The 26831-nt window shown below is 39.8% G+C and overlaps 1 protein-coding gene across 4 annotated transcripts in view; it reads left to right on the forward strand.

Moving 5' to 3' along the window:
• HECW1 (HECT, C2 and WW domain containing E3 ubiquitin protein ligase 1) overlaps positions 1-26831 on the forward strand; it is a 250514-nt gene that overhangs the window by 79438 nt on the left and 144245 nt on the right. For all 4 annotated transcript variants that reach the window (XM_030237185.2, XM_050971192.1, XM_030237191.2 and 1 more), the window contains exons 2-3: positions 7840-8164; positions 22415-22522. In XM_030237185.2, the coding sequence (XP_030093045.1) occupies positions 7840-8164; positions 22415-22522 (433 nt within the window). The remainder of the gene's footprint in view (positions 1-7839; positions 8165-22414; positions 22523-26831) is intronic.

The following is a 26831-nucleotide window of genomic DNA, read 5'->3' on the forward strand; positions in this document are numbered from 1 at the left end:
ATCTTGTACCTGTTGAGAGGTAGTCACTGTCCTTCCTCTGTCTGGTACTGCTGCAGACTTCTCTGCCTGCTTCTGGTGGTTAAAACCAACCAAGTTAAAGATATAAATGTCCTATTATGTGCATCATAAAGCATGAACAAAAAGCACTGTGGACTTTGGAGTATTTAACTGTACCATATGAGCAGATCTTAAGCTTATTTCTTTCATTTTGTAGTGTGAAAAAACCAGAGTGAAGCTGTGTAATGTTATCTTGATTAAAGTTATTATCATGTTGACTCTTTTCTAATTCCCTTATAATTCTTTTTGAGATTTTATATTCAGGCCATATTGCATATTTACCTGTTCTTGTGTACTTGAATATGTCCTTTAAAAATGTTGGCAGTGTTTTCAGATCCTTTTTCTGTAACGGGTAAGTCTGATGGCTGCTTCTCATCCCCTGCTGTGCTAAACTGCTGAGACAAGATTGTTTTTGCTGCTGCCATTTTAACAGAAAATAAGAAATTAATTTTGTACTTAGTTGCATTCCACTGCAAAAACTTCCTAGTGCTTTATGTGGAGAACTGTGAGTGCGTTGTCACTGACTCAGTGCAAGTGTCTTGAATGGAAGGTTGTTAATTGCTCTTAGTTATACATAAAGTGGAGATATTCAGGGTCAACTCATGTAAAAATGTCTTTGTTGTTGTTTTTTTTTTTTTCAGAAGATTGTTTGGTTTATATACTTACAGGAGTACAAATCTTGATGTGGTGTGTGTGTCTTTTAGCACACTCTCTTGGGTTCATCAGACATTATTCTTTTGTAGTACTTTCACACACAGAAGAAAAAACACATTATTAATTTTCTTCCTTTTTCTGAACCCCAAAAATTTCCCTCCAATCATTGCCCCATATTCCAGCTTCTATCCTCTTTTTCCCAGGAGATTGTTAAAGTGCTTTCAGAATATATGGACTGCTCTTGTTTGTTTGCTCTGTAAATGGTAGGAGTACCCTCATTACTGTGCTGCCACTTTTTTCTGCCTTATGACTAATAGGCCTGAATCAGGAATCAATCCCACTCACCAGCACTAAACCTTGCTGGGCTGACCTTCAGGCCAGCTCTTTCATTTTGATTCTAATTTGTGCACTGATTTGCACATCACTGAAGCAAAGTTAAATGTAAGAGGATACATTAAAATAGCAGTACAGATGGACTGGAAAGGCACAAAGGTCAGAAAATGGAAAAATGATCTGCCTAATAACATCCATTTGCCCTGCTGCTGATGTATAACGGTTTTGATTTTTGATTAGTGGTCATTATAGGAACATATATATATGTGTGTGTGTATATATATATATAGATATAGATATAGATATAGATATAGATATCATAGTGCCATAGATGTGCAATGTTGAGACAAACGCTCTTAAAGTTCTCTAGTTTTCTATGGCATGCATTCCTCTGAAATGTTTTCAGCTTGCCCAAGAGCAGCAGTTTCATCCATGTGCTCTGTAATATGCAGAACAGGGTGCAGGAAAAGGAGTGTCAGTAGACCATGTAAGCTGCACCGCTCTTAGGCTCTAAAACAATTCCTTTGAAGTGCCAAGAAGCCATTCCTGTGCCTCTAAAATAAATGGACTGATGCTACAAAGTTTTCTGTGCTCTCCAAATCCTTTGGCTTCATGGTATTTTCCAGTCCCTAGCTTCATGACTTTTTGTTGGGTTTTATGTTTACAGCAAGTCTAAAACTGGATTGTATGGAGAAGACAGAAGACTTTGCACAGCATTTTTCACTCTGTGCCCTTGTTTACTGGATTTGGCTGTAGTATAAGCTATGCTTTAAAAGTCCTTTTGTTTTTAAGCATTGTATTAACAATTCTTCCAAAATTCAAATGTCCAAAGGGATTTTTGTTTTTTCACAGGATGATAAATAAATAATTGAGATAGGTGGCAGTAGGTTGATGGGTGGTTGTTATGATAGCCGAAGCTGTAGCCTTGATTACAGCTTACTTGTGAACTGTGTTCTTTCTTACTTCTGCATTGCCTTGCATTTTGTGTAGTCAATTGTACTGTGCCCGCAGTGATGGGAAATGCAAATGTTCTTGTGGTTAAATTTGCTGTGCAGGTACCATGTGCTGTGTTGAAGACTGTCCCCAGGCAGAGAGGAAGAAATCAGAATACTTCATTTGCTTTTCCTGCCTCTGAGTTTGATGGAGGGATAGTGTAGTTTCCCTGAAAGCAGCTGAGTGGCTGTGGCTAAGAGGCCCTCAGGGCTGTGGATGGGGACAGCAGATGGGGAAGAGATGCCTCTAGAGCACGCCCGCAGTGGATGTGAAGATGAGAAGGTTTGTGGAAAAAGCAAGAAGCAAATCCTGCAATAAGTATTCAGGGCTATGGAAAGTGAGAGAGTTTGCTCTGAGGAAAGACTTCACATTGCTGAGTTGAGAGCAAGGCTGGAGGGGAAAGTCCTGCCCTGTAAGGAGCAGCAGCAAGATTCCTTATCATATACTTTAGTTTTCACCCAGTTCTTTTACTCTTCCATGCAACAGAGGTGAGTTTCCTGTCCTTCAGAACTTACCCAATTCTAATTTAAGCTCTAATAAAACAGTTTTACATGCTGAAAGCCCTTTCAGCAGCCCCACCTTCAAGTTAAAAGTCTTCCTCAAAGCTCTGGCTTACAGATTCCCCATCACATCATCTTTTGATGACTGTAGGTACTGTTGTTTTCCTACTTGTCTTTCTGGCCCAGCCTCAGGATTTTGCCCTGGGTTTTCATACCTGGGCCATGACTAGGTTTTCTAAATATTTTTAGGTTTTCTCTCATCCAGCTTACCAAATCTTACATACAGGCTGTTACCACCTTACTTACTGTTGTGTTAGTACAATATCCTTGTTGACACACATGCACTTGCCTTCTTGAAAGCTGGTCCAAAGAGTTCTGCTGAAGTAATTTATCACTTTCACCAGACTGCCGTAGCTTTTTACTTTTAAATCAGTCTTAGCTCCTTGTTGTCTTAAAAAAAAAACACATAAGCCTTGCAAATGACAGCTAAAAGCTTATCAGGAGAGCCTTAATTTCTGGTGGAGCAACCAAGAGACTGACTCCACATCTGATTTGCCTATGATCTCAGGCTTGACTACTGGCATATTAAATTTTCAGATGGATCAGTGCAATGTGTCCCAAGCTCCCCATCACAGAAAGTTATCTCATTGTCTTTCTCAGCAGTTGCCCTTGAAATTTGGGTTGCAGTGATGCTTGCAGACATCTGAGTGACTACTTTGAGCCCACTGTCATGGTGTCTAATATTGTCACCTTGTTCTCTTCAATTTTTTCATGTGCCAGGGCTCCAGTGGTGGGTTGTGTTTCAATCATATTCACTTTGGTATGAGTAATGAAAGTCCATTGTATGCCCATCCTGACCTGCACAAATCCATCTTCTAGCAATGAGAGGTAAATGGTATCAATCCAAATTTCTGGAAGAAAGCTCTTAATTGTCTGAACAGAGAACAGAGCTGGATCCTTGCAAATGTTTAGCTGAGACATATCTCTTTTTGATTTTGAAAGCATCAAGGACTTTTCTAGCATGATTTAAAATAATCCTAAATGGAAAAAAAAAAAAGGAAAAAAAGACAAATCCCTAACATTAAACCCTACAGACTTCCAAGGGATGCTTCCATGACAGCTCTAAATCCTGTGGTGAAATTCAGCTAGCAATAGTGGTGTGAAGCCTCTCAGCCAGAGGATTCTTCTTGTCTCAAAGAGGGAGGAAGGTACCATTGATGGTACATTTTTTTCAGGCGGTGAAGGAAAAGGCACCAGTGACAACAGCTCTTTGCTTTCCGAATGCCTAACAGCAGTTGGGAAAGGAGAGAGGTGTGAGTGAGAAAGGGAGAAAATGTGGGCAGAAACTGTGACATTTTTTTCTCGGTGTTTACTGATTTACTGATTAGGTTTTCTATGTTTATATTTTTGAAGGCTGTTTTCTTTACAGTAAGATCTCATCTGTCATTTCCTTTAGGCTGCTCCTTCCTACTTTCCCTGTTAGTATTGCAGTTGGATTTATATAGGAGGGAAAAAAAAATCTTCAATTAATTTTTCTGGTGTTTGCATTGGATGGACTAAGTGAGACAAATAAGCAAACGGCTGCTCACAGATAATCCTCCAAATACCTGATTTTGGTTAGGACTTTCATGTAGCTGGTAGATCTTTAGAGACAAAGCTTTCCAGAGCTCTTTGAAAATCAGCCGTGAGGGGAGTGAGTGGGAAAGTGAAGCCTGGGGGTCATTTTGTGCTGAGTGTCCCTAGATAGAAACTCCCCTGCTAGGACTGACTGTAGAAGCAGCTGTGGAATGACTGTTTTGAGGTAGGAATGAAGAGGTGTTTCTTGACAACCAACACTTAGCCTTTCTTTGTCCTTGCTTTATAATTTACACTCTATATTAGAAATGACTGTTCAGGGTAGTGTGTGTAGTGTACACACCTCTGCAAGAGGATTGAGTAAATACTAATTTCACACCCCTAAAACAGACATTTTTAAAAAATATATTATGTATGCGTATGGATCAGATTTCTTTGACAAGACATCAAGAGGAAGTCTTTGCAGTTTTTTAAGCTGTCTCACCTTGGCTGGGACTCTATCACCAAGGCTTGGGAGCTTTAGATAGTTACACAGAAAACATGAAAAGCTGGTAATAAAATGTAGAATAACTATTGTACCTAACTTCTTTTCTACTTACTCATACAGCCATGCTTGTATTTTGATGCCATTATTTAATCCAGATAATTATCTTTGACTATTTCATTCATTTGGGGTTTTTTTCAGTTTGAGGATTTTCTGAAAATACAAGAGACTGGATTTACGGAGAATTTGGCCTTCTGGGTTGCTTTAAAATGATGCCATTCATTCCATTGGCATCAACATACAGGAAAACAGGAACTTACAGAATTCAAACAGAGTGATAAATATTCCATTTTTATTAAAACTGCTTAAAGTCATGCTGGAGCTGAAGAAAATGTTTAAGTCTAATTTAATTTTAAGGTATGCAGTTAATTAATACTCTACGTCCATTAACATTCTTAAATGAAAGTATCTGCAGAACCACTACTCCCTGGAGTAATTTGTCACCAGAAATAATATGTCTGCCTTTGAACTGAAGTAGCTTTTGGGTAGTGCAGTGAGCAAAGGAACGCATGTTAATGATACAGATTTATCCAAAGAGTGAACTTCAAGTTCATTACATTGATATCTCACAATTATAAAACCAATTCTAGTTATGTCAGATACTGTTGTGACAGCCAATGCCTTCTTTGCCAAGTGACAGAAACTACCAGCAATTTTAATTTACTGACTTGAGTGTGATAGTTTGTGTGCCCGCTTGTGCATCCCAGATTAGAAAATGTTCACAGCCTGTTTTTTGATTAGAAAAAAAGATGCATTTTCTGTTTACATGGAATTTTGGTCTTTATACTGTGAAGTGAACTCTCTTTCCAAACAGTGAATAAATGCAAGAAAGGAAACAGCAAAAAAAAAAAGCATGAGATTTGCACAGCAAATGCAACACAATGCCCTTCCCTTCCCTTCCCTTCCCTTCCCTTCCCTTCCCTTCCCTTCCCTTCCCTTCCCTTCCCTTCCCTTCCCTTCCCTTCCCTTCCCTTCCCTTCCCTTCCCTTCCCTTCCCTTCCCTTCCCTTCCCTTCCCTTCCCTTCCCTCCCTTCCCTTCCCTTCCTTCCCTTCCCTTCCCTTCCCTTCCCTTCCCTTCCCTTCCTTCCCTTCCCTTCCCTTCCCTTCCCTTCCCTTCCCTTCCCTTCCCTTCCCTTCCCTTCCCTTCCCTTCCCTTCCCTTCCCTTCCCTTCCCTTCCCTTCCCTTCCCTTCCCTTCCCTTCCCTTCCCTTCCCTTCCCTTCCTTCCCTTCCCTTCCCTTCCCTTCCCTTCCCTTCCCTTCCCTTCCCTTCCCTTCCCTTCCCTTCCCCTTCCCTTCCCTTCCCTTCCTTCCCTTCCCTTCCCTTCCCTTCCCTTCCTTCCCTTCCCTTCCCTTCCCTTCCCTTCCCTTCCCTTCCCTTCCCTTCCCTTCCCTTCCCTTCCCTTCCCTTCCCTTCCCTTCCCCTTCCCCTTCCCCTCCCCTCCCCTTCCCCTTCCCCTTCCCCTTCCTCCCCTTCCCCTTCCCCCTTCCCCTTCCCCTTCCCTTCCCCTTCCCCTTCCCCTTCCCCTTCCCCTTCCCCTTCCCCTTCCCCTTCCCCTTCCCATTAGAGGAAAAAATACCTTTTGCATTATTAGCTTCAGTCTTGCAGCACTTCCTATAATGTATGGCATTCCTACCAGAGCTATTTTTGCTTATAAACCCTGTTTAATGCACTAAGTGAGGATTTGGGTCAGTGGATTTTAAGCGTTGTCAGGCAATATTTGCAAAGTGACAGCATATTCTAGGGGTGCAAACATGCCAGCTGAATTTTTTGCTCTCTGTACAATTTTTGTGCAACAGAATCCTAAGATACAATAATAGGTTGCTTAATTATTCCCCCAAAACAGTATTAATAAAGAAAATATTTGTGTTTTTTTCAGGACTTACTGTTCTTCTGTGCTACCATAGCCTTGATAAAGCCAGCGTTAAATAACTGCTCGGCTGGACAATGGAGCTGTGATTTTCTGCCACTTAATTTGTTTGAGTTCAAAAGGACGATTTGACTTCTGATCATGTGAAAAGTATTTCATTGCATACTGGAAAGCTGTCTGGTTTTGCATCTAACAGACTTGACAGCATGGTTGGCAACAGACGAATCATGGAGGGCTAATGAGTAATGAAAAGCTGAATGATTGAAAGAGCAGAGCTGCAGGGAGAGAAGAGGGAAAACTGGATGGAAAATGGAAAAACAAGCAGTACAGAAGTCAGGAATAACTAGTATTTTGATCAGTATCAGAGAATGTCTTCACATCAGAATTTAACCCAGTCATAACTTAAGCATTCTCTTAAGCAGTCTTATAACTTAAGCAATCTGCCATCTCACAAAAGCTCTTAACTCATGCACCAAGACACATTTTGTACAAGTTACTCAGTTTGTCTTTAGGAAGGCTAGGTTGAAGTGAATATATTTTACAACTCCTAGGATGATGACTACTCTGCAGTAACCTTCTCAATTGTCATTAATTGTCTGGTGCATTCATAAATTCCTACCTGAGCAGGGAGTGCTTATTATCTCACAATCTGCTGCAAAAACCAGATCAGAGCTGTAGCATTGGAAGCTGTAGACGTACAGAGGGACATTGCAACACTTACTTTGTATTTATACTTCTGTGAAGACATCTCTGTTTTTGTAGCTCGGTTAACTCTGTTTTCATGGTGCTCACTCTTCAGGTACCCCGCAGGGAGGAGCAGCTCTTATTCACTGCTAGTTGGTCTCTCCAAATGAAATATGGTCTCTGGAGTGACTGCACCTTGAGAAAGATTCTGCAAATGTAGTGGGAATTACTGGGGCTAACTTAACTCCAGGTGTCAAAAGTGAGAAGACTGTCTCGTGTCATCAAAAGAGGGGGGCTCTCTGGCAATTCAGTAGTCACAGTGTTTTGTCTGGATGTGTGCTTTAACATGGAGGAAGCTGGCTCTTATTAATTTCCTCACACTGCCAAGCTCAGCTGTGGCTGGGCTTGGTGGTCCAAGGCTTGCTCTTACACTTGCTTTCATGGTAAGAGTTACAGAGTAGGAGCTGAGCTAGAACTGTTCTTGCTGCCTCTTTCGTGTCTCTTTTTTGCAATGATAAATGGAAAAAGATCTTTTACTTTCTTGCTGTAATCTACTACTTTTCCTGAGCTCTGATGTCACTGAAAAATTAGTAACACTGTAAATACTATCCTTTCTTTTTTTCTTCACAGAATCTGTACCAAAACAGGTTCCTGGGCCTGGCAGCCATGGCGTCTCCATCTAGGAGCTCACAAAATCGGCGCCGGTGCAAAGAGCCTCTCAGATACAGCTATAACCCTGACCAGTTCCATAACATGGACATCAGGAACAATTCCCATGAGACGGTCACCATTCCTAGGTCTACCAGTGACACAGACCTCGTCACCTCAGACAGCCGGTCCACCCTGATGGTCAGCAGCTCCTACTACTCCATCGGGCATTCACAGGACCTGGTGATCTACTGGGATATAAAAGAGGAGGTGGATGCAGGAGATTGGATTGGCATGTATCTCATAGGTAAGTCCCTGTTACCCCTTCCCCTTTGGGTTCCTTGCTGCTTTTTGTAGATGTAGGCATAAGGGTGATGTGGGTTAATGATAGTAGTGAGCTGATACAGCTCCCTTAAGTGTAGTCTTAAAGTGGGTTTATATATGACAAGAATTTTTTCTGCTCCTTTCTGTGTTACTGCTTGCAGTCCTTGAGCTTACTTTTTCTTCAGCAAAGATACAAAAAGGCTTTCTGTTAACGGTTTCTTGACATTTCAAGATAAATTTTAAAGCCATTTGGATGTTGGGAAATGCCTCCTGTATCAAGACAGTATAATATTTTCAGGGTTTCCTCTTGAGATTCCTTGAGTAATCTGTGACAGATGAGAGGTTTTACAAGTCAAGAATATGAATCATTTAAAAACCTTGTGAGAATGCCTTTTTCTCCATAGCCACAGGATATTTTGATATGAACAATAATTATAGACTGAAGATGTCTGAAATTGTCCCAGAAAGTTTTGCTTTTTTTTCCTTTTATTGTGTATTGGAAGCTATATTGAGCCATGTACATTAGCATATTTTTGGCAACTCCATCTAGTAAATCCAGCCCCACATGAGAATAATAAGAAAAGGTTTCAATCCACTTTTACCTGATTGTTTCACTTCAGTATAAAATTAGCTTTTCTTAACCTGGTTTGGTTCCTATAGAAATAGTCCTACTGCTGAGACTGGAGTTTATGTTAACCCTGCTCTCTGGTGAATTTTGCAAATGATGCATCAGTTTCAAAATTCACCAGAGAATTTTGAAACTGATGCATTTCTCTTGTATTAGGGGTCTTAAAAATGTAAAGTTCCTAAATGTTTCTTGAAAACCATTGACTTTCTAAAGAATTGCTGCCCCCACAAAGGGAAATGTTGATAAATTGCTTTACTTGGCTATTTGGAAGGTATGCCTAGTACTAAGCAGATATTTTAATTCTAATAGCACTGTTTCTTCTTGCCCAGACAGAGACCTAAAACCAGATAAGCATATGATGTTGTGATATGAGCTTTTGGAGCAGGCATAGGGGACATCGTAGGGAGCCATGGTGTTGCTTAAATGCTTTAGTGGATAAAACCTAATAGCTTGGCTTCACATACTGGTGATATTGGGAACATAGGTATTGGTGACATAGGGGATATGTGAAAAGGTACTAGATAGTAAGTCTGAGCAGGTCGAAGAGCCATGGTGACAAGGTGTTAGGCTTTAGAAGATAAGTTCAGGGTACTGAAGAGACTCTAAAAAGGGATACACAAGGATGGCTATTTGTGACATAGAGTGAAAGGGGTGGAGGTTACAATAAGCCAAGCTGCAGTATTTCTTCCTGTGAGTAACCTCATAAAATGTTCTTTGAAAAGAAAAGTAGACTTCTGAAATTTAAATCTTATAGGAAAGAAAGACAGACTGGATTTGAAACAGATGCCTTGAGATCAGCCTGGTTTGTTTGCCTTAGCAGAAAATTACTTTTGTTTACAGTCAAGTTTGAAGTGAATTGTTTTGCTGGAATAGATGAGAAGACACAGCAGCCCCCAGCACTGGGCACTATGAAATACTGTATGCCAATTCTGAAGTAGGGCAGGCAACTCATGAACTCTTGCCTTAGTAGATAGAGGCAAAGTATTCCATATTCTTTCTTGTGGTTTGAAGTCAACAGAAAGTGCATAGGGCTGTTTCACGCTGATTGAACTTGTTCAGCCAGGTTTCACAGCTCGGGCATTGCATCCAGGGCTGTGAAGACACACTCTAATTTTTTTATTTTTAATAAGCAACATGGATACATAGAAATTTAACTGGGCAAAATAAAAATATACCGTGATACTCTTGCTTCATTTACCATATCAAATAGGATACATTGCCCCAGACACCCCAGTAAATTAAAGATGCAAGTTTTGAAGTGCGTCCTTGCCCCTGGCTGCGTGCATGTTGTTTATGACAATAGTCAATGGCTCATTCCAAAGAACTCTGCTGCCAAATAAAAAATTAATACTTTGTCCTGCCCCTGAGAAACCAAGAGCTGATCCTTGATGTCTTTGAAGGTGTTTTGTCCCCACTCTTTCAGGTTCCCATTCTAAATAACTGAGGAAATAGCATACAGCAGCGTCCCTCATTCCCTTTTTTCTCTTCCCTACCCCTCTTTCCATTCCTGCCCCCCCTGAAAACCTCATGTAATATGAGTTTTGGTTTTGGTTCCCTTTAAAGAACATGGAAGATTGTGAAGATCACTTGGGTTTTAGAGTTTGTTTGACACGGAAAACACTCAGAATCTATGAAGGTAATTTGGCACTGTGGCTGTATCCACATTTACTAAGTAAGGTAAACCAGTAGGAATGGGTCTATAGAAGCAAACATCTGATGAAGGCCTTGATTTAGAACAGTTTCAGTTTGGCAGACTGAATGCCCTTAAGTTGCTGTAGTGCATCCTTCAGGTTAGGTTCATCAGGACAGATTCGAGTTCATGTGGCTGTATGACAGCACAGTCTCATGGTGGGGTAGGGAAAGCTAGAAGGGTCCATACAAAGCACCCTTCTGACCTAAAATAAAGCACTGATGCCTTCTGTTTGTGACTAGTCCATAGGGCTGGGAGATCCAGACATCCCTAGTGGCTTAGATTTGTGTCTGCATTTGTACAGATTTTGTGAGCCTGCACTCCTGTTAAGAGAAGGAATGTTCCTGGCCTTGTGGGTACGACCTTCACAATGTAAACTGATCTATAACTATGTTTTGAATTAGCAGCCAGACTGGAACAAGAGAACCAAAGAAATGATGAGCTTTTCCCAGTCTGCTCAGGAGAGGATTAGTGTTGAAGCCTATTATTATCACTTGTCTGGCAGCTCTGTTAACTATTGTGATGCTGCTTTTGGAGTGTTTGTTGCTTTTCTAGTGTTCATCTCAATCCAGCTTGTGGATACAACCCAATCCTTTCTGTGATTGTTTGGGTTGGTGAAATTGGAGCTGAAAGGTTTGAATGTAGCACTGTGTAGTACTGTGGAGAGTCATGAGTACTGGGAAATTATTTGCATCCTTAGGATATCAGGAAGTGTGTTGTGGATTTTATTTAAGCCTTGGTGTTGGGAGCATTGGAGTTGGCATTTGTTATTTGTCCTGTGGGAGTATCCCAGAAAAGGACTGTGCAGAAGCAGAACAGAAGGCAGTTCTACATTGTAAGAGTTTAATTATTGCCATTGTAATATTCTAGGAAAGATCTCCAAATAATTTTGTATGAGTGTTGGTTTTGAAATGCATAAAACTTACTCTGTTTTCACCAGCAGTGCCATCACTAAAAATTGGATGATACCCAATAAACTTCAGACTTCAGAATAATGGTATTCCAGGTCTGGGGAAATTGGGATGATATAAATGGCTTCCAACAAAAAAAAAAAAAAAAAAGGAGCAGAAATAAATAATGTATCTCATATGTATTGATACTGTGGGACATTATGGCATGCTATTCAAAAGTTAAAGTAGCCTGAAAGAGGAACTGAGGGAGTCTTCCCTGTGTGGAAATTCTGTCTGCTTGCTCCTCTTTTAAAGAGCTGCAGCTCATTTTACCACAAGATATCTGTTCTTCTCCCCTGTTGATCCACTTACACATTCCTTAGGGTGGCCAGCTGGGGAAAAATAAAACAGTCTTTGCAGAAGCAGGTAAAAGCTGGATTTAGCACTGGTTATTAGACATAACATTTGCTCATGGTCTCAGGAAATGGACTAAGCAATCAGTCTGTCAAAAAACTGTGTAAAGAATGGTGGCCATGTGTCTCATGGCAAAAAATAGTATCCACCCTGAAGCTTCCTTAAAACATCATGCATGCATGGATGATTTTCATGAAGAGCCTTAGAAAAACTCTTTAGTTGAAGGCAGAATAGTAAATTTTGACTCTCTTAAAATATAGATGTTACTTCAGCACATTTTAAGAATAGCTGTGGAAAGATGACAAAAAGAAAATATGTAAATTGGGAAAACAAGCATATCTTAAGACATACTATGCCTTCAGGAACAGGAATTACATTTCATTCCTGCTAAGCTTGAGCTCTAAAGATGCTCTAACTTCTCTTCTCTATACTATTTATCAGATCTGAGCAATGCAGAGGAACCTCTACATTCTGTAACAACTCATCTGAAATGTGCATTTGTCTTCCCTTAAGAGAACTACAGTATTATGAACATTCATCAGTTTTTCAGAAACAAACCCACAATCTAAAATATGTGTAAACACTTGAAGAAAGTTCTCTAAGAAATTTGAACATAACAAAGCTCTGTTGCTATTTAAAAGTCTCAGGAATATAAGTTTTATTTGCAGAAAAGCTATTTGTAAAGAAATGCCTTTTGGGAGAAAAAAAGAAACTAAAAGTTATGAATAATGAAGAAAGGGTATATTTTTTTAAGCAAGGACTGTCATTTAATGGCTACTGTGAGGCAGCTGGAATATTTGCAGTTATTTATCTCAAGGCTTTCCCTTTCTCTCTTATCTCATTTGCTATTGCTATTTGCTACTGTATGAAGCCCCTTTAGATAAATTAATATGGACTCCTGGCAGCTGCCTGTAGATAAAGAGCTATCTTATATCTTATCACTTCTGTCATCACCTCTATATCTGATGTAAAGGAGCTAATGAAAAATGTTTAAAGCAGACTTTGGAAAAAATCATTTTCTCCAGTGTCTTTGCACACTGATGTTAGAGGTTTATCAGGGCTAGCATTATACTTTTCTTACCCATATAAAGTAGGCCTTCTTTCTTTCAACATTTGCTTATATGAAAGCAAAACATTATTAAAGGCTATTTATTAAAAATGTCTTCGTACACAAACCTTGGAGGGTCCAATTTCTTGTCTATAGCTGGCTTTTTCCAGAGTAGCTCCTCTCAAATTTATATAAGTAGAAATGTCTTCATCTGCTTAGTGACTGAAGTTTAGATTTAAAACTTTTTTCCTCGTCTGTTTCATCCTGTGGTGTTATTTCTCCCCCAGAAAGGCAATTCACCACAACCTGACAAATCTAATAACTATTGGTTAATAGACATTTAAACATTTGTTTAAACAAATGTTTAGGCTTAAATGGCCTGCGTTGCTGTTTTTCCCACTGAGATAAGTGGAAAAATGTACATTTTTCCTGCCATAGAACTTGTTTGTGTACATTTTTTACCAAACATCCAATATAGACGAGCAGAAAGCATTTCAATGTTGTCAGCAGAGATGTAAAATGTTAGAAAATGCAATGTGCATATAAGGCTGGGAGCTGTGTGTTTCTTTGTTACAGGTCTAATCCCCAACTTAGGCTCTCTCTCCATGTTTGGATGGTTGCTCCACCTCTCTGCTTCAGATACAGCTGTCTGTAAAACAAAACACTCCACAGTGTGCTCGCTTAGAGTGAATTTTGTTGATACCTGGATTTGTTGTGCCCTGGGGTCACCCATCTTTCCAATCCTTTCATGGCCTTTGGAAGAGAATTTCTCTGTGGTCTTCGGGCTCCTCTCAGGAGGTCATCTTATAGCTGGGTCTCTCTCCCAGGCTGGGGATGGCAACCATGGCTGGCTGTGATCACCTCAGCAAGTTAAGCTTCATTGGACACCTGCAATTCTGCTCCCTCTGTGAAACATCAACAGAGGTGCCCAGTGGCCAGGCAGCTTTCACAAGGCACAGCACAATTTATTTCAGGAACAAAAAGTGTCAGACAAGCAGGTGTCACCGGCCTTGGCAGATATATTAGTGCAGCAATATCGGTTCTTTGTTCCAACCTGGCTCGCCTTCACCTGGCTGCTCTTCCATCCAGTGAGAGTGAATTTATCAGGCTGAGTCACTTCCTGCCTTTCCCAGTGCTGTATCTATCTGGTGCACCCTTCAGCCAAACAAAAGCTGGCTATGCTGTTTACAGACCCACCAAATGTGACATGAACACAGTGTTTGCATCTGATTCACTCCTTTACAAGTAGATACAGTCAACACTTAAATGAAGGGTTTCTGAATATTCCCAACACATACGGCTTCTGACCTGTCTTCACTGCTTCCAAGGTTCAGATGTCATTTGTGTTAACATTGGTAGTAGCAACGCACCAAAAAGTTTCTGCAGAGTGCTTACTGTAGTGGGGGTGTGCTTTATGGTCTTTTAGAGAAGTCTAGTATAGAAGCCTGCAGATTGCCAGTTCTTTTCCTTAAATGTATTTAATATGTGATAGAGGTGTTTACTGTGTGCCAAAGGATTCCCATTTTCATGTATTACCTCTTCATAAAATTACAGCTCTTATGAACATCTTTGTAGGTGAATGGGTAGCAAAGAATTTTCCACTGCAACTATTCATGCTGAATATCAGGAGAGGGAAATAATGCAGACAAGGTGTTACTGCATCCTCATACCTTCTCAGTGATTTCTAAGGTCCTTATGCCTCTGTGCTGTGCAAGGATGACCCATACTGCTGTATAAACTAGACTTACAGTGAAGTCAGTAATGATCACTTACTAAAATATTTTGGAAGAAATCAGTTGGGGATATTGGTGCACCAAATCCCAGATTCTAGCCTCAATCCTGCAAAAGCAGCACATTCAGACCATTGACTGGATAGAATCAATCATGGCACAAACAGTGGACAGAACAGACATAAAATTCTTGGCAGGATTAAGCTTAAAGCAGAAAGATTTGTTCTGGAGGTGTTGCCAGCCATGTGGATTTTGAAGTTTCAGCATATGTTTTTCTTCTCTTAGTTTTCTGGTTTAGAATTATATCCTTCCCATTCCTTAGTGTTTATAACATTTACATTGCACTGTTCATAACACTGGAATTTTCCCATGCTGCCTTCCACAACTAATGTAATGACTATGTATGCATTTAGCTTTTGTAATCTTTCTCATCCATTGATCTCTTCAGCCCTAAAGGCTTTTTTTTTCCTTCACTGGATATCTTTCACTTTGTAATAAGTTTATAACTGAATACCATTTTTCAGATAAAATCAATCCAGATTCTCAAGAGGTTCTTTGCACTGTGGTGCTTCAGTGTACACATCTGAGTTGTGTTTGGATTTTTTTTCCTATTGCTTTATCAGATCAGAACCTCCTGTCTAATCTACTGTTCTTTCAACGTTTCTGTAAATCCATTTTCCATTTTTCCATTTTACTGCAAATTATTTCCCCCTTATTTAATGAACATTGTTAACCTGGAAAAATGTTATCCTTGTTCACATTTCATATTTTCCAATGTCCCTTTATATCTTGTCTTCATACTGCCTTGGGCCTGCAGCATCTCTTATTTTAAAATTTTCAAGCAGATTTTGTGGCTGCACTGCTGTGACCTAATCCTCATTTTCCAAACTGTACTGTAGTCAATGGGGAGGCTTCCACTGACTGTGAGAACTTTGTTATGTTAAAAACAAGCAAATAAAATTCTTCCATGTTGCACCTTACCACACATCTGTATGCACTAGGGAAGTTGGTATCATCCTTGTTTGGATTCCTCCCTCCCATCTTCAGTTCTGTGTGCAAATTGGATGTCATTACTTGTGAATAAGTTTATGCAATACATAGGTGAAGTGAGGCTGTTGCTGTATTGAGACCCAAATGTGGTACTCTTGCTGAAGGGATAAGAATAAATCTTTAGGTGCAGGGGCTTTAAAGGAGAAGCCTGTAGCAGGGAACAGGCACGGCTGAAGTAGCGCTTACAGCTGTGTGGTGCTATCACACTTCTAAGGGTATGCAGAACCAAATGGTACCAGTATTACTGGACAGATGCCCATCCCATTGCAACTTAGCATCTGCTGGGGGAGGTTTAGGGTCCACATGTTTTTATTTCTGAGCCTCCACTCCTTGCTTTCCTCCTTCCTTCTACCCTTTCAGCAGATTTGTGATTACAGGAGAGAAATACACGAGTGGTTGGTTGTTCTGGAGCACAGCTCCCTAACACCACCAGGACACCACAGAACAATAGAGTCCATTGCTGTCAGCTCTGCTTTTAGCCAGAGGTTCCACTCTTGCAGGAGAGGGAAGTCCCTTGAGTGACAGAGCTCAAACTCTCAGTGTGGTTAACTCAAGTGCAAGTGAGGAAGAACTGGATCCACAGTTCATCCACAGCCTTCTGAAAGCCTACAGGCATGTCATTGCCAAGATTTAATAGGGTCTCTGCAATGGCTAGTCATTTGCTTTTTTGATTGTTGTTGGTGTCATGAAAAATGAGAATGTTATCTCCCAGCAGTAATTTGGAGAGTGCTGGAGTGGTAAAGGGTGATAAGCGGCTCTGAAATAAACTAGATGTTCAAAGATAAAAGTGTTTTGCTGAAAGTTGAGATTCCTTGGTTTTGGGAGTGGCTGACATGTCATTTGGGTTTAATGTCTTAACCCAATTCTTTCTGCTTCAGGTTTGAAATCCACCATGAGTGCATTTCTAATGTGCCTGGAGCAGTTTTATTTATGGCCACCATCTTCTGCCCTGGGTGACCAAGAATTGTTCTAACTTTGCCAACTCACTCCCCATTTTATTACAGTTTATCTCCCTTCCTACTTTCTTTTCATCCTTCTCTTGACATATGCCTCTTCTCCATTAATTGTTCGCATTCCATTTTTTTTTTCTCTAGCTGAGTAAGGGGTTAATTTTTGTGGGATTAAAATGGAACCATTCATGTGCTTGAAAAAAGCATGTGCGAAACTCTTAGATTGAGAATTGAGCTTGTAGCAGCAGTGAAGGATTAGGCCTTTGTTTTCCAGAACTCTTCTCCCTAGGAAGTTATAGAAGACGGGATGCTAACTGTAAATTGCAGTATATTAATTGCCTGCAGCAGAAATTGGCAAATGAATTAACAGTGAACTTTCAATCCACACTGGAGCTTAAAACATAACAGCTGAAGTCAATGGAAATGTTCCTAACTATTATTTGTGATTTTTTAATGTGGCATCTTTGTAAATAAGGAATTGGGATCTGCATCTTTGGTATGTGTTTCTCTTTAATGGTTTCTCGTCTGCAGAATGATGGCTGCTTGTATTGTACAGATCTTTGGAAGAACAGCTTCCAAAGGGCTGGGTTTTGCAATGCTGAAGGATTGCACAAAGAAATACTTTCATGACAATACAAATCTCAGCAAGCTCCACTTGTAAATTGCAGAGGTTTTTGTCATCATTTTGTGTTTTTCTTCAAGTGACAGATTGGGTGGTAAGAGAATAAACATCAGAGATATGAAGCTTATTTATGGTTTACCCCTTCTATTATTATTTTGCAAGATAATTTTATTTTATTGATACTTTATGAAGAGTCTGGAGCACATGTCCTTTGAAGAGTGGCTGAGGGAGCTGGGGATGTTTAGCATGGAGGAGGCTTAGGAAAGACATCATCACTCCCTCTAACTACCTGGAAGGAGGTTATAGCCAGGTGGGGCCCAGCCTCTTCTCCCAGGCAGCCAGTGATAGGATGAGAGAACACAGTCTCACGCTGCTCCAGGAGAGGTTTAGGTTGGACATTAGGAGGAACTTCCTCATAGAAATGGTGATTAGATATTGGAACTTGCTGCCCAGGGAACTGATGGAGTCGCTGTCCCCAGGGGTGGTTAAGGAAAGACTGGACCTGACACTCCATGTGCCATGGAATAGTTGTCAAGGTGGTGTTAGGGCATAAGTTGGACTCGATGGTCTCAGAGGTCTTTTCCAACCTAATTAATTCTGTGATTCTGTGATTTATGAAATCTCTTTCCTGCAGCTTTCCATGCTAGTTGCGAAACAGATCAACCAGAGCTCAGCTTCTTTGTACAGAATATTATTTTTTAAATAATTTTGTAGCTATTGTTGTATGTCATAATACAGACATACATATAGACCAAAACCACTTTTAAATTTCAAGCTAAAGCAGATTTATTTAGCTGAAGACTAGAAATCCTCATGTAATTTCAGAATTACAGCATTTCCTTCTCAGAAGGGATCAAGACATGAAGCCTAGATTTTCTTTTTGTGCCATAATTGCATTATATTTACAGGAAGCAAATGTTGTAGTATGTAGTGTTAAATCAAATTAGTGATTCATAAGAGACTGGAATACTGTATCAGGTTCAGGAACCTGTCTGACATTGTATTCCTGTCTCATATTAATTATTTGTTTCTTTGAATGCAGCACCTTATTCTAAATTTCATAGCTGTTAGACTTAGAGAATGTGAAAAAATAGGCTAGTCATATACATCACAAAAATATTGTTTGGGAAAGGGGAGTTTGTTTTTAATTTCTGCCTCCTAAGTAAAACCAAACAGACTAAAAGGGTCACTCAGATATTTGTAATTTAGACTCCATGAGTCTTTCCGAGGAAGATGATTGACCATATGATTGCTTCTCTGTGGGAATTTCAGACAAACTTTCAAATACCAAGGTCCTGTCTGTTTAGTGGGGCTGCTGACAGCACTTGAAGTCCCCATTAGATTATTCACAGATCTTTTTGAGGGTGGCCTTTATCAACATTTTCCCTAATTCCTCTGAAGAACAGCATGCCTTTTGTCAATTGGATTCTGTCTTTCATCCAAAAGATAAATTTCTTCGGTGGCCATTCTTTATCTCTCTCTAGTGCTTGTGAAGTATATTGGGATGCTCAGCATGGAAGTGACAGCACAGAATATTTTTAGCAGTAAAAGGCTGTGTTTGGTAGTGTCTGGTTTGGTGAGGAGAAGCAGTCCATCAGATTGCTGCTGGTTCCCAAAGCACTTGCTGTCATTTGCTGCTAGTGTGCCTTGGTCCCTCTGGCTGCTATTTGGAGCCAGGCTTCCTGGCTCCTGGTTGTGCATCACCTTCCTCATTGCCTCTAGGGCCCATGGGAGGTCTGTGGGAGCCCCTGCTCCTGTGCCAACAAAATCTTGTAGGTCTGTAGCCACCTCCCCCTTCAAGCAAGAGGTAGCTGGCACTTCTGCATGCCCAGGGGCAGAGGGAGGCAGAGAGCAATGTCTGCTGGCTCCCTATCTTAGACACCCTCACCATCTCCAGCTCTAGCTCCAGGAGCAACTACCGATGTTCAAAGTGCGGTGCATCCCAAATACTCCCCCATTTTCGTCCTTAATTAGTAAGTAAGCTGTCTTCTACTGCGGAGGGAAATGAAGCCTAAGAGCAATTGCGAAGCGTTTGCTTTTTGGACAAGCAGGGCCAAACCCAAGCTATGCAGAGGAAGCAGATAGCTAGTTTAAAGGTTAATCACATTTCAAAAATAGAGGGAGGGAGATGCATTACAATGCTTCATTGGAAAAATGTCAAAAGGCATTAGCTGCTGCCTGAAATATATGAAAGGGAACAGCATTAACTTTGCTCTTCATTTTGCATGGAGGTGAAATGAAGTATTTCACCATTTACCTTTGGGAATTAAGACGCAACATGCTTTAAAGGTCAGTTCCTTTGTTTTGGGGATTCTCAATAGAAACAGGAAACAAAATTTGTTTTCCTTTGCACATACTCTTTCACCTTAGCATACCATACTATCTATACGCTTACCTATGGCATGAATGTTGATAAATACATGTACATACATCTGCACGTAGTGCCCTAAGCAGCACTGTATTTCACATGCACAATTGTCTTTGTCAATGTTCTACATACATAACCTTTGTGTTCAGGGACTAGCATGCCTGGAATAGTGTTACTTGCCAATTAAAACAGGTCGACCAGGCATATTCATACATTCCAGCCTCCTGACAAGTTTCAACTACTGCTATTTTTAACTTGCCAGAGGATATTTCTTTCTTATCCTTCACCTTCCAAAAATACATACCTTCAAAAACTGGAAGAGCAAAACTTCTCTTTTGGACCTGAATGTATTCTTCTGGAGATGAAATTTTTCTGGCTTAAAAATCCCAGTGAACATAAATTTCTACTAGACTAAAAATAATTTTTATTTCGTTGGAATTAGGGTCTTACCTCTTTCAAAAGAGACAGACAGGGTCTGACTGTGAGAACAACCTACATTTTGGATTTCTAAATCATTACATTTTTTAATATGTTTTGCATACAAATTGTTTTTTTGCATAAAGGCTTCACTGCACCTATTCAGGTGCTATTCAGGTGCTCTCATATTGCAGAGCTCCATAAGTTCATATTAAATTATCCTCTCTTCTATCTGAACCTCTATTCCATCTGTCCACTGTCCATAAACTGTGTACACATGACTAGCTTTGTGGATATATCCCTTCCCTGGGGACCTGCTTTTCTCTGGATGCTTCCCACACACCCCTGTCTCTTGCCTTCATGGCAGGAGGCAGTGTGCAGGTGTTACTCAGCAGAAGCAGCTTGTTCCAGCTTTCCTGTGGTCTCACCTGTCAGCTGTAACCATAGACTGGCTTACTTGTCCTTCCCTTCTTGTGGTGTTCTACCTTGGACATGCAGATGGATAGTGGCCCTTCTTCTCAGCCTGGTTTTCCAGGCTTCCTACACTTTTTCAACAAAATAGAGGAGGGGTTATTCTGGAGTCATGCCCATTGGCTCAGCTTGCAATAGGGATGTGATTTAGTTTAGGTATGGGCATATGTCAACATTTCTGTTGACTGTTAGAGGGGTTTTGAGTGGCAGAGATCATGCTGCCTTTGTGCCAGCTGTGGGAAGCAGCAACAGTGGAAGTGCCAGCTGGTTTCCACAAATACTGCCTATGAACACAGTATTTTAAAGCTGATTTTGGGATCTCCAGTGCCACTAAACTCTGGCCTAAAATGCTTGCAGTTTCTTAAGCAAGGACACTGAGTCCAGCTGAGCTAAGCCTCCTTAAGCAAGCATGGTATTTTATAAATAGTATATTTTGAGGGACAGTAATTACCCATGCATCATCACAACATGGCAGGTGTTGGAGCATCTCCAGCAGCTTGCAGAGTCTAAATATGACAAATAAACATCACAAGTGATGAAGCCAGTGAGCAGCATGTCGGAACTGAGGGATACTCTCTTTGCCCCATCAGGATGAGAGCCAACATGGTTCCCAGGCTCCAGCTCAGTGCAAGATTTCAGTATATGCTCACCTTTAAGTATAAAGTGTTTTCTGTGCCAAAGCAAAAGGGATAGGCTTAAGTCACCTCACAAGTGCATAATGTTCCTATTTCCACAGAATGATGTACATGATCCCTGATAATCTGTATCCAGGATAGTCCTTTACTAAAGGTATTCATAAGTAAACCAGTGTTCTGAGAGTAACAGTTGTATACTTACCTGCTTGTTTTAGATATATATAATTTGGAATTTAAAAGAAGACACAACCAACTACAAAGTATAAAGCGAGAATCATACCAGAGGATTTTGCTGTTGAAGGATTACAGCAGAGATGCACTTCAAAACAGAGCATGAAACACAGCTGGTGAAATAATTTCTGACAATTAGCCAGTCAGCAAAGGGAAAATTTATTGTAGATAGCATTGCTATTTATAATTATCCATTTCAATTGTTAATGATCTCATTAGAAGGAATTTTGTTGTAATCCCTCAAGAAAGTAACACCAAAGAGTTCAATGTTGGTACTCAGTCACCTTCCTTCTTTGAGAGCATGACTATGTAGTGCCAATGGGACAATATTGACAGCTGTTTGCTTCTTTCTTCTTTCAGTGAAAGTGTAGTTTCCTTCAATTTATTTTCCTTTATTAAAGTATTGTGATAGTCTTTGGGTTTCTCAGCTTTGTCTGTTGGGCTGCCTCTTCTGTTCTGCTGTTGGTCACACCACCCCTGTGTCCTCAGGCACAGTGTCCCTTCTTGTAGGGCATTATCTTTGTTTTCTTCTTGAAACAAAGCCAATTCTTCACAGTATTTACAACTGAAGTATCTTAATGTCTGATTGAGCGGTTCACATTTTTTATCACTTTTAATGAAACTAATAATTAACATAATTGTCTTCAGAAGTGAGTCTCAGCACCCACCCATGACTTCTTCTGTAGCAAGCGAGGCTGAGTTGGTTAAAGCACATTTGTACAAATCTCTGTTAAAATAAAATTGTTGTTATCACTGAAAGGAAAAGCGGGGAGGTTGCTGGCTCATCTCTGCAGGTAGAGATTGTGGCTTTTGCTCTGTCAGAGCACAGCTGTGAAATCCATTTCATCCCTCTGAAGCTGGAGCTATGAGCCCGTAGCCCAGCCCATCCTGGGTTGCTGCTTCAGACACTTTGACTGAACTTTTAAATAACATAAATGAATGATAAATCTGATTTCTCAACATGTCACGCCAAGCTGTCTAGTAGCTCTAGGATATTCTGTCAAGCCAAAGGTGTGATTTTAGCCTGACTCTCTGCTGTGTGTATTGTCATAGTAGGCACTCACTAAGACCAATCTTCTTTGTTTATAGATGAGGTCTTGTCAGAAAACTTTTTGGACTACAAGAACCGTGGCGTCAATGGCTCTCACCGGGGTCAAATTATTTGGAAGATTGATGCCAGCTCTTACTTTGTGGAGCGTAAGTATTTTTCCAATTCTGCTATGATTTAATTGAATCACTCCAGAATAATAGTTTAGCTATTACTGTTGCTTTTATCATGTTCTTATGCCCAAAATGTCCCTTAGAAAAGGCCAAAAATGTTACCAAAATCGCTGAATATGTTGATAGAAACTGAAGCACGTGGTGGAATAGTAACCTACAGTTACTGCAAGCAAATTTAGTGGGCATTGACTTAATTACTTTTTTTTTAAATACAGTTATGGATATGTGTTTTACTCAATTTGCTATTATTTGGACTAATGAGCTGCATTAACTTTAATATGGTTTTAAGGAAAACAGGAAGTTGGGGGCATAATGTCATTTCAGGAAGAGTCACATTGGCTTTTAATTGGAAAACTTCATGGTGCATCTGGCTTCTAACAGACTCAGGGGAATTCAGAAGGTGAAAGGGTCGAGTTCTGATTATCATCTACACTTATAAAAGTCTAACTCTATGTAGTTGCAGCAAGATACATTGAATTCAAATTAATTGTTCCTCATTATATTAATATTTTATCCAGGGCATTTGATACAATACAGTATAAATCTTTTCCATCCTCTTAGCAGTGAAAATACAGAAACACTGGATTTGCTTCCGCAAAGTACTAGGTTTCTTATACAGCAAGTTAATATTTCCAGCCCTGACTGTCACATCTCCCTGACCATTGAAATACTTCCTTTTTTCCATGAGATTTACCATGTGTTAGTGTAAATGCAATTTATGATCATCTTTGGACAGATATAGGGTACTCAAATTACTGGACTGAAACCTATGGCAAAACATCTGTGGTGAAAGAGCCACATATATCCTTAAGGAGGAATTAATCATGAAGAGGAGCAGCATGAAGCAATTTCAGTTTTACAACTGAACTGCGTATTTCCAATGATCTGCCTTAGCCTCCTGGACAAAATTCAGAAGTTTGGTAAAAGCATTTATAAATTGCTTGACAGGTATATCTGTCTAAGACTGTCTATATTTGAGAGCAGTCAAAGGAATCTTTGATATAACCTATATTTTAAGGGGTTTGTAAAGGACATGAGTTGTGCAGGTCCAATCTATGACTTTGATCTTCAATATCTGGTATCAGCAAGGGTGTTGCATGCAATCATTTTACAGCTGCTCAGTCCCAGAAGCAGGTACTCTCTTTGCAGTACGGAGTATTGCTGCTGGTCTGTAATTCCTAGTGTTAAACTGAGAATGTTGTTCTAAAGAATTTAGGGACCTGCTAAATGTCCTGTACAGGACATACAGGATATTTATATCTTGTGTTTTGAAACATACATGGATGGAAAACTGCTTAACATATAAGAACCTGGGATTTTTTTCAGTTATCCTGGTTTTGGGGCAGAAATTCATTACAGGATCCAACCTTTAAAGCAGGTTCTACTTTGAAGAGGCTTTGAGCCATGGTTACAAATTCATGAGACTGATCATATTTTCTTTTAGCTGTTAACGAACTGTGGGAAGGAGATAAAACATCCCAGACTGGGTATTTGAAGAGACTTCAGTACCTTGGATTATTGAGGAAGGGCAGAAGTGCGATGAGACTGCTGGTAGCTTCCTTGGCTAATCCACAAAACAAAGAGGCAACATGAGAAATGCTTAGGAGAAAGCCTCTTTAGGAGGGCCACTTTTCATTAAAGGCTCAAATGCACAATGAATTATGTCAGCTTAATAGGTTGCCCCCATTAGCAGAGACACAGTAGCTGTTGTTAATTGATTGCATGTACATTCTTCACTTGCCCTACTGTAAGAAAATGCAAATTAGCATAGCCATCCTTCATTGATGCTTGGAACTAAGTTGTACTACACCATAGCTGGGCAGCCCATGCTTGATGAGTTGCTGCCTCTTGGTACTTTGTTATACTCCAACCATTAGGTTGTGAACGTCAGCCCTGAGATTTTGTACCAGTATGCTCATGAAGGACAAATCATTGCCCTGTCCAGAACTGAAATAGGAGAAAATGAAGCAGGCAGTAGTAAATAACAGCACGTACAGATACTCTGAGAGCTACTTGACTACTCAAGTGGGAAGTTAAAGCAGTGAAGAATGTTGATGTATGCTGGTTTTATAGATCTAAAGGCATATTTGAGGATTGCTGCCCATTGCTGAGACTTACATATGAAAGCACACAGATGATTAAATGTTATGTTAAAAACTGCAGTGTCTGAAATACTTGTGTATTTTCTATCCAAAGAGAAGATGGTGTAAACCATCTTCTTCAGACTTTTATTTTTTTAGACAGAGATCATATCTCCCTTTTATGTTGCATAGCATAACATTTGCAGGGATCAGAGAGATACTGGTTATCAAAATAAAACTCAGCTAAGAAATGTAGCTAAGGTGTGGTAATTTATTTTCAAGGTATCCATATTGTTTTCCCATACATTGTTAAAATCCCCTTAACTTACTATTGATTGGAGTCTTCCTGATTATAGCATTAATTCTCATAAAAAACAGAGTAGCTCACTTCCAAAGGCAGCTCTTAATTTCTGCTTTTGCTTCTCCAGTAACTATTCCTACTTTGGTATCTTTTTACCACATGAGTCAATATTGACTATCAACTACACATTGCTTCAGAAAATATTATGCAGTAATATAAATTGCAGTGTTTGTCCTGGACCTATGATAAAGGGGAGATCAGTGTATGGCCAAATAAAGAATCAGCCTTACATAGAGAATTTAAATTTTTCAAGAGTTTTAGGCACCTCATGCAGATTGGTTTATACCCTGGCCTTGAAATATTAAAGGTTAAATATTTTTTGGTGCTGCTACTGTATGAGGCTTATCCTAGGGAGAACATGGAATCATCCTGGCCAACCTCAGAAGCCAAAATTTTTCTGTTGTCACTTAGACTGTAGGACTCCCCACAGCTTGTTTTTGTACCACATTTAAGGAAATTACCCTTATGCTGTGACCAGCCAGCCATCTGACAGCTTAAAAATAAATCTTTGAGCCTTTTTTTATTAAAGAGCTTTATGGGGCAACTTGAAAAATCAGAGATATCAAAGACTAGCTGATTTGAAACAGTGTAACTCCTATTAATAGGAAAAAAAGAAGCATTAGAAAAGAGGTCAAGTATATAGAGGGTTATTACTCATTTCTATATTTTGACTGTGGAGGCATGTAGAATATGCTTAGGAGCATTTTGTTCAAATGCATAACATTCCACAGTCATTTATCCTTTCTTTCCTGCATTTTTTGAAAATTAATGAGCAAATGAAATATGACGCTCTAATTATGTAACCTGTAGTCATTATACATAAACCCACTCTTTAGGTACTTAACAGATTGCTGACATCTTATCACTGTAAATAGTAACTTGCATGCAATGGGCAGGCACCTGGAATAGGAATGAGTGAAGGGAAGAACCTCTGAAAGTTATTTTCTCCATGGCAGCAGATTATCGCAATGAAATCTATCAAACACAGTTATAATGATAATTACTGGCCAAATCCACCAACCTACAGGATCACACTAGAGAGGAATTGTGCACGTGGGCAGAAGAAACTAGTAATATATTGTGAGAGATTTGTAAAAGTGCACAAGGAGTGGAGAGCACAAAAGAAAACATGAAAAGAAATTTCAAACATTTCAACCATTTTCTTCCTTAATTGCACTTCTTTTATAAAACTGAAATTCTGCAATTTCAGATGCTGCTCTGTTGTTGAAGCTATACTTTCATGCTATTTCCAGTGGATTGCCCAGTCAGAATCTTTAAGGGTTCTTTTTTCAGGTATATTTAAAATCCCACCAGTTAAGAAAAGGCTTTCTGTGAGCTCAACAACAAAGCAAAATTGTTTACTCCTTTTGGAACATGCTTCTGTGCTTTGGGAGTAATTGGGCAAAATATGTATTGCTTTTGAATTTGCTAATAGCCTGATTTCAACCATCTACAAAGCCCTGTCAGTTTTCAAAACACAGATAATTCCTTAATGTGTACCGATGCAGCAATTTCAGATGCCACAGACATTTAAAGCTTGTATTTGTTTTAGTGATCTACTTTTTCAGTCCTTGAAAAGGACGAGCACCTTTCCCAGAGAAGGGTATGCCTTTCCACTTTGCATGTCACCAACTTGCAAGATAATGTTGCCAGATAGATATGTAATTGGTACAAGTCAAAGAGGGAATCGCTTCCAAATGCCAGCAGAACAGAACTCATCTCCTGTTAATACTCAGCAAACAAAAAGCCCTAACAGCTGGAGAGGCAATGTTGCACTACAGCCAGTTCTGCATTTCTGCAGAAATCTGGCAATTTTGTTTTTTCTGACAAGTCAGTGACAAAC

This window comes from Serinus canaria, chromosome 2 (genome assembly GCF_022539315.1).
Source record: "Serinus canaria isolate serCan28SL12 chromosome 2, serCan2020, whole genome shotgun sequence".
Lineage (NCBI taxonomy): Eukaryota > Metazoa > Chordata > Aves > Passeriformes > Fringillidae > Serinus > Serinus canaria.